The following is a 15,919-nucleotide window of genomic DNA, read 5'->3' on the forward strand; positions in this document are numbered from 1 at the left end:
TAGGTGGCAGTGCTGACGCAAAGAAGTACAAGTGAAGCTTTGGTAGGTAGAGGTGTCGTCTAAAATCGATATGCCAAGCAGAAATGAGCCCAGAGAATATGAACGTAGATAGGTACACTGTAATTTATGGTGGAATGCCATAGGTCACAGCAGTGGCGTAGCTACCATGTAGGCAGGCAAGGCAATTACCTCCGGGCCCGGACCCGGGCCCTTTAGGGTCCTGGCGCCTTTGGCTGTCTCCTGTTTTTTGCAATTTTCATTAATTAAGTAGGGTCCCGAACATGTTCTTTGCCTCCGGGCCTAAAAAAGGGTAGCTACGCTACTGGGTCACAGGATGTCCTAACCTGTGAGTCGCCAGCACGTTCATAATGGGTCGCGTGGAATTCTATATGAAGTTCAAAAAATAAAAATAGTAACTAATAATAAGGATAGGATGCCAGTGTTTCTGTAATGTTGGAGGACATGGTGTTAGGTCGCGAATATTGGTGAAACATGAATATGGGTTGCATCCTATAAAGGTTGTGAATCGCTGCCATAGGACCTGCATAAAATATCCCAGAAGAGCTTGGAAATCGTGCACATGCTGTAGTAAAGCGTTCTATCAACAGGGTTTTATGGCTGAACTGTTTCCCACAAATTTTTATAGCAAAAGAATATGTAGAAATGGGTGCAATGGTTTCGTAGGACCATTTTGAAAAGAACTGTATTTTCCCATCTGTGAAGTACGGTGTTAGCAGTTTGGGTCTACTTTTCGCGGTAGGGTGTGGAATCGACGATTTTTATTAATGGTACCCCGAAGAAAAAAAATTTTTACATCTCGGTGAAACGTTTCTTTCAGCAAGCACTGATGTGGTTAGTGCGAAGTCTTAGTTTTGTTTGATTTGACGCTTGTGACATTGATGGACTGGCCCGTTCAAACCTTCTATTTGAACCCAGTAGAACCACTGTAGGACGAACTAAAATGACTTATGAGGGCTTCTCGATGAATGAATATTTCTGTAAAAACGATTGACAGAAGTTTTAATTTCATTTCATTGTTCTAGGATGGATATCACAATCTTCTCCCCTTCACCTGCTCTCAAGTGGTGAAGGGGAGTGGTGAGTGGTGAAGTTTGCGCATGTCGAGTGCCAAACACGATGAATATGTCTGTAATAAAGTTCCTTTAAGTATTGCACTACTTTTAAAGAGGCAACATAAAGGCTGGAATCTGTTGCTTCAGAGGACTCGTTCAAGAGATTAATTATGAAAAGAATACATGCCCTTTGCAGAAAACTTGCCATAACCGAGGTGTATCACTGCATCTTAGATCAGTGTTACAACGTCACGTCTGTGGAAGGAGGCACTTTTGAAACGCTTATTTTACAGTCATTTTAATGACAAAGTGCGCCTAAAGGTGAACTCCATTTTTTTAATATTAATATATTTAATATATTACACATAATGGTAGTAACGTATACAGCATAATTTTTTCTTAATTTTTTCTCAGGGTTAAATGTTGAATAATTTAAAGATTTGTGTAACCGTTTCACTTTACCGATCGATTCTTCAACAGCAAAGTATGGTAGAAACTCAACAACATACGTTGAGGGAGGAAGAAGTGAATTCATACCTGAGTTTCAGCCATGATTGCGCTGGTCTCGGTGCATCCACCTTGTGAACCTGGTCTCCAAGTCTGATAGACAATTGGTTTCATAACGTCATAATCATGATCAAGACATGGATTTTGATGTTCCAATAGATCTTCGTGCTGTTCCGTATTGGTTGTAGCAGACATGATGACTGATCCCATTACTATTACCAGATTCCAGGGCACCATTACTGTTCTCTTAATCGGATGAAATGGGTTTCTCTGGAACTGAAGAGTAACTGCACCTCCACCGTTCACTAGAATGTCGAACCTGTCAAGTTAGGACACAAAGTTGAATTGCTATAAGAAATGAAAACTGCATTTAATAATACAGTATATAAAAAGATAAATAAAAATGTTTCGATTATTTAACATAAATGGAAGAGGCTTTGGCCTCAGAAGGTGAAATTTGGGGAATTCAACGTTAGGAGATAAACAAACTTATATCCAGAAAATCAACCATAGAATATACGAAATTTAGGATACTGGTCTAGCCGAGAAAGTTTGTTTTCCCTTGCACAGCTACATCAGTCACTACTGAAGAAATTATCTAGAACCAATCCTGTTATTCTAAGCAGAAACTAAGGCGACTCGTGTTTGAGCTCCTTTGTTTGATCTTCATTTGCTTTTATGACCTCATTTCGAAAGTTCTCCATAATTATTAATACTACTATCCAATTCTGTGGAGTGCAGATGTTGGGTCCACTCTTTATCTGAGATCTTATTAAAAACAACGAAGTGATTTTTTTTAAGATTAGCCAAAGCACGTGAGTGTAATGTATACCATAACCTTAAGGAAAAAGTTTCATATTTCATTCTAAATGAAAATTAATGACATAAATGAGAAAGCTCTTTCTTTCCTTAAATTGCGATATAAAGATCAAGCAGAATCTTAGTTTTAACAGCAGAAAGGAAATAATCATCTATAAAGACTTTCTGAAAGAAAACATTCCAGACTCTGCTTGCCCAATAAAATAACAATCAATGAAAACTCCCATTAGGCAGTGTTGTGGTAAATACCTAGCGGATGTGTTTATTGCAGCTAGTGTTCATTCCACCATCTTAGCAAGGGTACGTTCTGTTAGTCTCTTTACTAAGATCAGGTCAAAAAGAAACTCCTCATCGATTCTTAGTGCATAAAGAAATGCTCGTCTATAAAATTTTCAGATATTGCTGATTCTTCATGGTACCGTTCGCAAGAACAAAAAAGAAGTCCACTGCTGTTGTAAGCACTTTTTTTTCCAGCATCTGTTTCTTTGGTTACGAACAAAAACATTTATTCTATCTTTCCCAAGATTGCTGAATTCTGAATTATTGGTAAATGATGGGGTAGCTTCTCATTAATGGAATCCAATTCAACTTACGTTTGGAACCATCTGAGGCGAGCCTTTTTTTTATCTTACTCAGTAAGATGGGCAAAAACTATGAATTGTATTGGCTGTTGATAATAACTGAAAAAAAAAAATCTAAATACGAATAGTAAACAAGGCAGAGACAAAAATAAATTGCTATTTATGCCATCTGATGTCCTAGTCAGCGAGTGATTACAACTAGCCAAATTTAATGACCAGTTTTTACAGTTAACGGCTTTTGTACAGGGTTGAGCAGTACACGTGTTTAAGTTGACCATGATTTAAGTTCATATCACTGCTAAATACGATGTTCTTGTATAAACAGCATAGTTTTCTTCTTTCTTTTAGGCTGGTTATAAAGTTAGTTTTGTGAAAATAAGTGAATATTAAAAACGAGTTTAAAAATATTGTGAAACAACTTAAAATTTTTTACAGATTGTTAAAATAATGTTTGAATTAATGTGAATAAAGTTACATAAATAAAATTGGTTATTTAAGAGAAAAATAATGAATGCAGGCTGGTTATAAAGTAAGTTTGAGATTGGAGCTGAATATGCTACATTCAGAAAGTGGTTGAGTGTTGGAACAAACTTCCATCTGTTGTGGAAGTGGATAATTCGAATAAATTCAAGGAAGAACTAGACAAATTATGGGAAGGGGTGTACACGCGATGTGGGAAGTTTATTTTTTGTTTTGGCTGATGCTTTATATGTTTGATTTCTTGCCATTTACTACTTTAATACTAATAGTATTTCCAAAAGTATCTGGACATCCCCGGGATTTGAGAAAATATGAAAGATGGCTGATCTACGCGCCAAATAGAAACGTCGGTGGTGCTAATGAAAATGTTCAGGTGGACCACAGAAATTGCCATAAAGGGACCGAAGGGCACTTAGGAGCGTAATACATAAATCCCGCCAGTCCCCATCGAATACTATCAACCAGAAGTTCAGGGAAGTCACAGAAAACTTATATTATGCAGGGACGATATGGGAGCTGCATGGCATCAGATTTTACCGAAGAGCTGCAGCACACAAACCATATATCACAGTATTCAGCTTCGACTTCCCGGTGTACAACTCATAGTAATTGGTTCCTGAGACGTTGAAAAGTCGAGTTATGGAGGATGACAGTACATGGTTTTTTTATCTGACTGATTGCTGTGTTTGGATCTGGTGATGGGACGCAGTCTGGTAACTACCAGAATGTGTCTTCCCAACTGTGGAGTTTGACGAAGGCTGTTTGTGTGTTTTTTTTGCATGGTTTGAGCTCAAACCATGTGAAAAAAATCTGGTTACTGTGGATACCTGCACTGCTCCTACATTGTGGCAGCAGTATGGGGAAGGTCCTTTTCTGTTTCAGCTTGATACTGCATCAAATTGTGCTGTACAATCTGTAATGACTTGGTTTGAAGACATGGGGAAGCAGTCCCAATGTTAATCGGAATGAACACCTTTAGGATAAACTGGAACGTCGGCTTCGGGCCAGGTCGACACGCCCGCAGTCAGTAGCCGAATTCACTATTGTGTTGAAGGAGGGAATGGAACAAAATACCCCGTTTCTCGTATCAAAAATTGATTCTGAGTCTACTATTGAAATCTTACGAGGAGGATAGAATACTGTGGGTAAATAAGGTGAAAGGTTAGCTGAGCTTATTTAAATACTGCATTAATAAAAGGTTCTTTGCAACTTGCAGGTCTCGGGTTACTTTTGGCAATATCGTTGAGGGATAAGACTCTCTTATTCCTGGAAATGTGAAATTTTATAAGTTACAAAGAACTTAAGCTCAAAAATGCCATATATGCATTTTTTTGAGCAGTAGTCATCATAGTTCAACAGTGGACTTGACTAATGATACTGTCCTCCTTATAGAGTATTCGGTGTGACAATCTGATATGCTTCCTTCTGTATCCAACTCAACGTACGTAACAACATATTGCGTCGGATACCGAATCAGCAACGCAACGTATGTTGTTACATACGTTGCGTTGCTGATTATCCAGAAGCAACACTAATTTCATTCTGTATGTTGGTCACTGGTGTCCTTTAACTCTGGGATCGCATTAGGCTTCCATACGATATCATGAGTGCTTTAAAATAGTTGCAAGGTCAGAAATTTTCTGTCGTGAAGTTTTCAGCTTGATATTCCGAGATCCACAGATTCCATAGTCTTGAACATTTGGAAGGCTATCTAAATTTAAATATAGATTGGACAAACACTTGAAAGAAATAGGTAGATGAAAAGTGAGGGTAAGGTGTTTCCTTTCATCAATCACCAATATTGTTATTGTTCTGGTGGAGGCTACTTTTATTTCGATCGCTATCTTGTTTCAAGATGGTAGCACTCAAATTATAAGAATCCTGTTTTTAGAACTCTTGTACAGTATTTAGAAGCTATTATACACCAAATGTATAATACGTATGGGAGAGGAGGACATCTGTGTATTTGAAGGCGGTGCTTTTTTTCAGCTGAATTTTGAAATAAGATGGAGTACATTCCAGTTATAGACAGTGCATGATAGAACCGGAACTCGTGTTTTCAGAATGTGTTGGTAACCTTTACAATGGTCAAAACGTACATTGTGACGTCCAATAGTGCTTATGTGCATCCACAATTTATACGAAAAATTTCGGATGTCTTCCAGCAACCGAAGTTCAAATATTCAACTACAAAAAATGTCAACAATCCTATTTCAAAATAATACGAGTATTTTCACTTTTAGAAAAAGAAAGTTGTTTTCATTTACGTTATTTTAATGATAAATTCTCAAATAAAAAAAAATGGCATTTTTATAACTGTAATTTTCTTTTCCACCTACCGTCTCACAAAGATTCTCTATTCTTTAGTAGATGTACATTTTACATAAGGATAAAAAGTAGCTAAGGAAGAGGTACGGATTCCATAAAAGTTACTTGATTCTTTGAAACGAGCATATCTTCTTATGAGAGAGATTGATCTACATCAACCAAATGACACAGCAAGGCTCCAGTGATGGAATTTTTCCCCTGGGTACACTTTAACTTTCAGAAAATACTAGAGAGTATAAGACTAAATCATAAGGATAAGAATCGTTGAGTTGTTCTGAACTTACCAAATATTTATTTGTTGAATGGCGACTCGCAGTCACTGCGAAAATGTGCTTTGGCGCTACCAGCTCAAAATTGACCCTTAACTATTTGGGAAACCGACTGGTGGTTCATCCCAAATGGTGATGTTCCAAGTATCGATTTGCCTGTGGATGTGGAAATGGACCACGTCTATTTAAGAATGTTATCATATACTGGTCGCTTGCTTGTGGCCACTCCAAAGTGAAAGGAACAGTTCACCCCTAAGATGTACTTTGTTGTAGGCCTGAACTCCTTCCCAACCTTTTTCTTCATCTGGCGACACATTTAGGAGGATACTTCAGATGCTCACGACACACTCGAGAAAAGTAATGCACACATTACTCTTCTAAATTGTTTAAAACATTTTTTCAAAAAATTTAAACCATTTGAAGTGAGATTTTTGCACAAATATGATACTTCGTCGACTTCAGCAAACGCGTCCAGTGACACCGCTAGACACTCCACATGAAGACTTGAATTATCTCATATGCTGGCTACGGTATCTCAGAGGCTATCGCCATTAGTCAACTAGTACAGGAGGTACCATTAATATCTCTTCAGTTAAGTACAGCTCTCTGGAAATCGAAATTTGACAGCAGTCGTAAATTCTGTGGTACTCTTCTAAGATTTCAGTGGTAAACTTTGCTAAACGTATAAGGATAATGTTAAGCGGTAAACAAAGAATTTATTGCTTCCATATTATAGTTAGCTGTTTCCTGATGCGTCTTTTCAAAAAAAAAATAAAATAAAATTTGGAACTGCAAATCAATAGTCATTAAAGCGCCAAAGAAATAGAAAAGGTCTAGGAACAGAATGCTGAATACCTGCAAGGGCAGCCATTTAGTACTACCCGATTTTGGTGTGGGAGACTCCAAATGGCTTCATAATGAAGTTGTTCATTGCCCACATCACCCCTTCACACTGTTCATCAGTGTGAAGGGCGATCAATTCGACGGGGGGGGAGAGGACCCAAGTTTTTGTCGTATATCTTGTCGATATATGATCTTAAGATAGATATTTTAAAGATAAGTACACAATAACATACCTCAGAACATAAACCTTACCATCCATCGCTCCTAGTTAGAGTGAAGCCAAATTGTGGGTCTGTGGCAACGCTCACCCTGATTCCGATGAGGCCGTTTCCTTCTCTGCTGATGACTCTTCCTCGTATTACAGAAACCCGACTGGACGCATAAAAAGATTTTAACAACATTTAAAAAAATATGAATATGTGTTTTAATTAATTAACGTGAAATAGGAAGAGTTACTGTTAATTTAAGTTAGGCATTAGGAATATGTAGAGTTTTTATAATAATAATTAATAGAAATTTAATTTTTATGATAGTTAAGATTGTTTTATTAACGTTAGCACTGTGTTAATATGTGAACAGTATGTTTGTTGTATAATTTCTTGTTTAAATTTCCGAGCCTGATTTTATGAATCTGAGAATGCACAATGGCTGTGCAAGATAATGATTTGTTTTGTAGGTTTGGCGTTTTCAAATGATTATAAATTATGTATGAATGATTTGTTTCCGTGGCTTATGAGATTTCAAGCAATATGAATTACTAATTTACAGCTTTATGTATAAGAAACTTGGAAAGTGTTTTTGATAAGCAAGGACAATGCAATGGTAACAGAATGATCTGTCTTCTCAGAGTGTTGAAAAGGCATTAACTCAATATGTTCATTGGCTGAATGGAAATGAGATCTATTCCCCGAACTTGTCGTCTATAATTAGACTCATAATGAACAACTTATGGTGCTTTGAAATGCACGTATATGAATATTTCCATTTCACAAACATTTTGAGGATCGTGCTAACGAAATTATGATGGCAAATAAACTCTGACAGAATCGTTTATCACCATCTCACAACATACGTTACTTTATTAACTGGAGTTTACTTCTGACAATGTGCAATCACCTAGGACGATTTAAAAGGTCCATAGAATTGATGGGATTTTGTAAATATCACTTGTTTCCAATAGCAGATTTCATGGAAGTACGTTTACCAGTACCTGAACTACCGTTTTCTGCGCTTATACCTCTTCTGCATTTAGTGTATTGCATATAAATCACATTAATGTGTTAATATTCAAAGGATCCTTATTAACGCTATTCTTGCTTTTTTGTTCCTAACAAGTAACAGTTGATGAGATCATTCAAGTTTACCATATGACTCGACTTGTACTTGCACAATGTCAAAAAATTAAATCCATAAAGAGCCGATCTACTTTTCAATACTTCACGGGATCCATCTGTATACACAGAATCATTGTATGTAACTTCCTTTCGTTTTAGTGCTTTTCTCCTTTAATTCTAATGTTTTTCATATTTTCCCTGGTTTCTTTTTGATCTGACACTTTGCGATATATAAAAATTTTCCAAAGATTTGACGAGCTAAGCCATAAAAGTATAAATACGACGCGAAGTCTTCAGTAAAACGATAAACAAATTCCTGTAAACCCTTCAGAAAATTGACTGCTACCTGACTGTATCTCAACCATCAACTTCTATCTGCTTCGTAAAGACTTTCTCCAATACTCCAACTTTACCCATTGATTGGTCAGGATAAAAAGCGTCATTCTGAAAATCCCCTGTACTATGGTGGTAGATAACGAAAGAGAACAACGTATGGGATTACAGTATATATCAGAAAAAGATTATTCAAAGGTCATTCCTGTCAGTTCCGAACTAATTGAGAAGCATTATTGGTTAGAGAAGAACTTGGACTTGGTTACAGAGGATAAAATTATTTCTCTAAAAGGGACGGATGTTAAAAAATATATAAACAAATACCGGAAATAATTAATACAAACCTAAAGAATTCTATTGTACAGGTATAGGATGCATCTTCCATCTCGTGCAGCAGTTTTACCAAACAGATGTCTGCTGGTTTAGGGAAAAAATGAACTTTTCAGATGATAATGGAGTTTTTAAGCGGCTATGTTTACTACCGAAAGCTTCTGGACTTCTGTCGTGAGCAAATTTATCCCTCCAGAAGATTAAGAATACCAGTTAAAAACGAAGAAACTGTTAAAAGCAACCTGAAAAACTATAAGGAAATATTGAGACGCTAATGGAATGAAATCTAATTAAAGTTGAGAGAAAACTGAAGTCACATGAAATACATACAAAAGTAGAGTTGATGAAATCATGAAGCAGGAAAAATGAGTTCCGAACATTTATTTGGAAGAAGGGGAATATTAATCGTGAAACAAAAAAGGGAAACCGTCACATGCTTTCAAAAAGGTCAAGAAAAAGGAAAAAATGTTCCAAAAATTCCAACATGGTTTGTTAAATCCATTATCTTTTGACAGATGAAAATTTTGCTTCTTTCTCAATTGAACCAGTGGTTCCAACTAATTGTGCGAAGCCATAGCTGTTTGTTTTTACCGAAAAATATTCCCATAAGTTCTGCTACTTTTAAGCAATAGTAATCATTAAATAATAAAATATGTTGCTTAGAAAAATTAATTTAGAAAATGCCGCCGTCCTCTAGGCAAGAAGCTGGTTCAATACACCAGTAACACTTCAAAAGGAACACAGAGTTGCTCAAGCGAAAACTCTACGAATAATTTATTCGATGTTCGCCATAAGGCTGCTTAATTATTAATGATCTTTATATATGTGTTTTCGTTTCGTTATTTGGAAAACTCTATCTTACACTGCTCGACAAAATTAACAGAACAAAATGTTTTTCATGAATATTTTATCGTGATCAATGTCTCCGAAGGCAAATATTTGATAAAATAAGCATCCTTGGACGCAAATTCCACGTATACAACAGAAATCGATCTACCACCTTACAGAGACGCACATTATGCAAATTATTCATGTCTATAAAAACACGAGATGCGACCACATCATTTAATTCCCGTTTTTTTTGGCTTGCTTAGTTGGATAGCCACATCTCCAGTACTCAGGATGGCAAGTCATCATCGTTTAGATGGTTCTTTGAGATAGCGGGCCGTTGGAGGACTTGAAGCCGGGCAGTTGCAGGCGGAGGTGGCACGTTGGCTTAATGTGTCACGCAGCGTCGTCTCGGCACTATGGAAGCAGTTTCAGGAGACAAGAACCATTCGGAGCATATGACCTTAGTGGCTGTGCTCCTAAAACCCAACTACAACAACAAGAACAACGGGAACTATTACAAAAAGAGCTGGCCAAGGTTGCCTGAGGGCTGAGTCAACCAGAACAGACCGCTATCTGACTCTAACAGCAAGACAAAACCCTACGATGTCCTGTCATTGTAGGGTTTAACCTCAACTGTCTCTTGAGGTTGCTGCGGCCACAGTTTAAATCACTTCCAACCGCACAATGTTAAGAGGGCTCAATTCAAGTGGACTCTACCCAAAGAAATCAGTGGTTTGTATTCTATTAACCCGAAAACACCGCAGAACTGGTGCTTGGAACATGTAACTTGGAGCCCTGACAAGTGCAGTACACCTGTTCTCTGGTAAGTCCCGTTTTAGCCTACAAACAGAGTCTAGACGTTATTTCATCTGGATACAACGAGAAATGCGGTACCATCCTTCTAACATCACAGAAAGGGACACTTATGGTGGAGGCGGTGTTCTCGCGTGGGATGGAATAATGATCAACGGCCACACCCCTCTTAACCTTTTTGATAGGGGTACCATAACTGCGCAGAGGTACAGAGAACAGATCGTCGAACGCTATGTTCGACTTTTTAGGGGTGCCGTTGGCCAGATTTTACACCACCATACCAAATGTTGTCCTGCTGAACGAGCTGTACGAGTTACACCACGGGTTTTACATGTTCTGTTAATTTTGTCGAGCAGTGTAGTTCAATAACTTTACATCTAGCCTCATCAGTGCCTTTAAAATTCCTATAAAATGTTTTTTCGAAAAATTACTGAGGAATATTTACAAATACTGTACTTCATAAATCTTCATAATTGTTAAAACTGTAATTTTTGTGTTTACAAAACATTTGTTTATACTAACTGATAAAAATAATGACAGCATTAATTTAAGAATGCTATTTTATTGAACAAATCAATTTTCTACGTGTCATAATCAAAAGTTATTAATATTAAAGGAGATAAAAGTAATCCTGTGGAAAATAATCCAAGCAATGAAAATAATTCAAGAAATTTAAATAAACTTCAATTCCGGTGCCTATTTTATGCTAATTTGTACAGAAAAAAATTGCATTTTTTTTCCTTCCTTCGCTGTGGATTTTCCAAAGCCATAAAACCAGCTAATTAAGATAACTGCTCTTCCGAAAACAAGCATGTTTTCGGAAGAGCAGTTATCTTAATTAGAATATCTTTTACTATTGTATGCTTGCTTGTTTTTTGTTAACTCAACGTTGGTTGGGAATAAAAAGAACGTAGTTATTTTTGTGGTACAGTATTTTGTAAATCTCCTACGTACACGCAGGAAGAGTGACTGATCGAGCAGCCATTTTGGTTAAAAGCCAGTACTTTGACACGTTTTTATCATATTATAGGCTTTAAAATACTATAATCGGAAAAAAAGCACAACACTGGTCAACAAGGTGATTTTGTTTCCAGCAAAGATGTAAACACATTTTTTCTAAACCAGTTCTATGCGCTAATTTCAATTATTCTCGGTTTTTTTTTCTAGCATGTTTAGTTTTTGTAATATGACAAAGTTAATTGAGAAGATTTCATTACAAAACACGAGGCTGGTTACAATTACATTTTTAAATCATTTTTACAGTTTAAAAAAAAAGTTAAATAATGGAGTAAACTATTGTAAAAAATATATGTACAATTTAAAAATGTTGTGTGGATTATTTCCTTTGGTACAGTTTATCCGGAATATCGCGGTACAACATCCAGCAGTCTGCCAACGTATGTTCGTTTTCCAGAAAGCTTGGTAGCCATTTTCCATTGACTTAATGTCTTGATGGAATCATTCCCCACTGCCCTCGTGGGTAGCACAGTTGATAGGATCGCCATCCTTCCCACACCGGGTGGAAAAGACCTGAGTTGAAGTCCCGTTCATGACGCGAGGACCTTTTTCACAACATGAGTCGGTCTCAGGTAAGGGTAGGATGGTTTTTTCTCCCGGAAACTCGGGTTTTTCGTCCAGCAAACAGAAAATCGTCCTTAGAACACACGCAATTTACATACAGTATACACGGAGCAATATGGACTTAGTCGCTGATGCTCCTTAAACCCTACTACAACAACAACAACATCCCCCTTGCTCGTCACTCTTTGGAAAAATTTCTTAAGTAATGAAATCCTCTGGAATTCATCTTATCCACCGCTTTCACAAAACTCTTTATTAGGACAAATTTATTGTGGAGAGACAGAAGACACTCCATTGGATCCACTAATGGAACATACAGCACACTACTCACACTACTCGTTCTTGGCCCATATGTGCTTCTTTGAGGCTAATAACATGTGATGTAATGATCTGCGGATGCTCCATAGGCATGGAAAAGAGCAATATTTTGTGAACCCTACTTGCATGCCCATTAACATTACCAATGACTTTGAGGTTCCACAGATATTCTTTTGATGAGTTCTGTACCGAATTGCTTCGATTAATGTCTTCATGTTATTGCATGTCTCCTTTAGATGAACGTAGTGGGCAGTGGGAACGATAGCTTTAAGTTCCCGTTATACATATTTGCGACAATTCTCTAAAACTCCATTGATATCATGGAAGTAGTAGAGAAGGTCTACTTTATCTTTGGAGAGTGCTACATATCTAATGAGGTGATTCAACCCATTTTGGGTAAACAGCTCCAGCTCCGATGTCTCCTCGTCGGGTGTGTGCTCAGTAGAAATTCTCAGGTGTCCCCCAATTGCGTCTTCTACTCCATGCTGTGGAGGTTCGAATTGGCATAATCTCACAGGGTCGAATAAACAAGCTTGTGTTTATTCTTCGCTAAGAGTCCTGTTATATTCACATTAAAAAAGTAAAAATTACCATCGTGATCTTTTAACTCCCTCCATACCATATCATAGGTGTGATAAGCAGCATCTACTTTTTTCTTTTGATGGGTCTCATCACAAAAACTAGACGTACTAGAGAAAAACCAAAGACGGATTTTGAAACAGCATGGAAAGATCTACCAACTCCACATATTTTGTTTTCGATAAAAAATACTTGTTGACCTGTGTAATTGGCTGTTTCAAATGTGACTATTAGGATTGGTAGAGATAAAGATAGCTCTTATAGGCTGGCAGTAACTAATCCTATTATGAAAATACCATATTTACTCACAGAATTTTCCTCGGGTTCACTTTTTTAAGGAAAAAATAAATAAATATTTTCGGTAATATATCTTTGCGTGTATTAACTGCATATATAAATAAACGCAACATACAAAGAGCAAGCTGAATTTATGTAATATGCGTAATCTAATGTAAGATTTTTGAAAGTTTATTCATTTATTTGGCTATCCTGAAAGTTGTTGTTTAGATTAAGAGCCAATGCAACGAAGGCCACAAAATTCCGGCACTACATATCGTGTCTGTAAACTGTGTGCTTATATTCTCTTGTCTGTTTGTATGTTTTATGGAAGAAAAAAACATGTAAAATAAACATATTTCGGCCGACATTACCTAACCTTGTTATGGCGTGAAAAAAGACCCATTAAAATCCTCCTCTATTCCAAAAGGAATCGAATCTATCTCATATCTACTTTTTATTAAATACTTTAAACACCTCTTGCGTATCCTATAATTTATGATAACTTGTAAACCTTTGGAGATATTATGGTCCATGGAGAAACGATTGACATATAGTTCAGGTCAGAATTAAGATTTCGATTTGGACAAAAGTGGAACGAGGCTTTGAGCTGCAAATTTTACCTATTGAATATATTTATCCTTTCTTTCCATGCAGAGATTTCCACAATACGAAAAGAGATATCAAAGAATTCTCTGGATAAACAAATAAACCAGTTCCTTACTGAAATAACTGTTAGAGGAATGTTAACGGATTTCAGTCTCCACATTTGGCATGATTCTTCTTCTTCTTCTTCTTCCAAAATTTCTGCACTTGGATTGTTCTAAGAATTATTTTGCCGTGAACTACACTGAAGATTCATTTTACATCAATTATTTTTTGTGGTAGACTTTAGCTCATCTGAATATTCCATTTCACACGTTCAGAACTTTAACCAGTTACATAAATACTTGTGGAGATTTGCCATTTGGAATTAACGAGTTTCTGTTTATGATGGAATGTTGTTATTAATTTATTATCTTCGTTAATTAATTTTCAGCGATGCGGAGTCTATCTTTCACCATAGTAACTGTGCTGTTAATAATTCATTATCTCACTTAGTTAATTTCGATGATGCTCGCTCTCTCTCTGTGTCCCACATACCGTAATAGAGATGTACAGCATTTATTGGTTTTTGATGTAGTTAATAAATGTCTAAAGCACTTTCCTGCTTTAATGACTTATCCTACCGTTGTTGTTTTGCCAGTTTATGGGGTCATGGACATGTATTAGCCGCGAAAAACCTGGAAACAATTTAGAGAACTGCATTTATATGATGTAAATACATTCTTATTCCTCAAAGAATTTACGGTTCTTACTTACTCCTTTTATTTTCTTTCTAGAATGTCCTAGCATTATTTGTTTCGTCCATGATATTCTTAAATATTTGGCCTGTGTGCAAGGATGAATTTTAGTTGGTGAACCATCTTTTTTCAGGCAGAGAGAGAGAGAGAGAGAGAGAGAGAGAAACTTGGAGTATCTGTTTGTTTCTAAGGTTTTTCATCCAGATTTATCTCTTGATCGCATTAGGGTAAACCAGTTTAACTTTCTTCAAGTTATGTACTTGCTTGAATACTGAAACAGGTCCTTTTAGTAGTTATTAAAAACAAGAAAACATACATATTTTCAATTTCTCTTTTCATGTTTTTTGTAGCTTGTTTCTTTGGTAACTAAAAGTTCTTATTTGGAGAACTCGGTTATTTATGCCACTTATATATTTGTATTTATCTTTGAATATGTCTTTTTAACATTGATAGTCGAAGTTTTTTTAATGTTTCAGTATTTAAACATCCTATGTTTAATTTTATATTATTTAAAGATGCAGCTTGAGCTATAACAGATTGCAGGAATTGATTTCTGTTATGTTTGTGATGTGGTCAACTATGAACAGTGATTGTCTTTGAAAGTTACCTATTAATAAACTACAAACTCACATATTTGGATAGCTAGAATATATTTTTCTAAAACTTTGGATCTGTGTAATGTAGTGGCACGCTTATTTTTCTCTTTATCTGTTCATCTCCAATTTATATAAATCTCTTCTCAAGGTATTATGCGTACTTTTTATGTGAAATAGTTATACATTTGACAAGCCTTTTGATGTGTGCGAATTTTTGTTAATAAATGGAGTATATTAGAGACAGTGGCGGCTCTTGTATCATCAAAGAGTGTAGATGTCCTGTTAGAGCAAGGGTCCTATTGGCTTTGAGTTGAAGAAAAGTTCAGTCCTTTAGGCCTGAAATGGTAATAGCTGTTCCTGCTTATGAAGATAAGACAATACCTTCACCTACCATTGTGCGCATACATTGGACACTATATAACTGCAATGTATTTATATTTTCTGAAAAAGCAGCAGGATCATTGGTTCTGGTGATAAGCTCTATTGATCCTCACGTGTCATAGCTTTTTCGCTTCAGATCATCTGATTCAAATTTTGCTTCCATTTTAATTGTCCAAGAAGTAAAACCAGACATTTCGCCTGGAATGTGTTGTTATATTGAGCTGAAAACATTATAGAAATTTCTGTGGGGATAATCCCTACTTCCCAAAGGTAAAATCCCTCTGGTGTGAGTTAGAATGCGTTG

The 15,919-nt window shown here is 36.4% G+C and overlaps 1 protein-coding gene across 3 annotated transcripts in view; it reads right to left on the reverse strand.

Annotated features, from left to right (window-relative positions):
* Window positions 1-15,919, reverse strand: part of LOC150079799 (teneurin-a-like) — a 351,321-nt gene that overhangs the window by 56,456 nt on the left and 278,946 nt on the right. For all 3 annotated transcript variants that reach the window (XM_090383375.1, XM_090383374.1, XM_090383373.1), the window contains 2 exons: window positions 7,153-7,272; window positions 1,611-1,899 (listed from right to left, as the gene is read on the reverse strand). In XM_090383375.1, coding sequence (XP_090239501.1) covers window positions 1,611-1,899; window positions 7,153-7,272 — 409 coding nt within the window. The remainder of the gene's footprint in view (window positions 1-1,610; window positions 1,900-7,152; window positions 7,273-15,919) is intronic.

This window comes from Mastigoproctus giganteus, chromosome 10 (assembly GCF_048544385.1).
Source record: "Mastigoproctus giganteus isolate SK-2022 chromosome 10, ASM4854438v1, whole genome shotgun sequence".
NCBI classification, from domain to species: Eukaryota; Metazoa; Arthropoda; class Arachnida; order Uropygi; family Thelyphonidae; genus Mastigoproctus; species Mastigoproctus giganteus.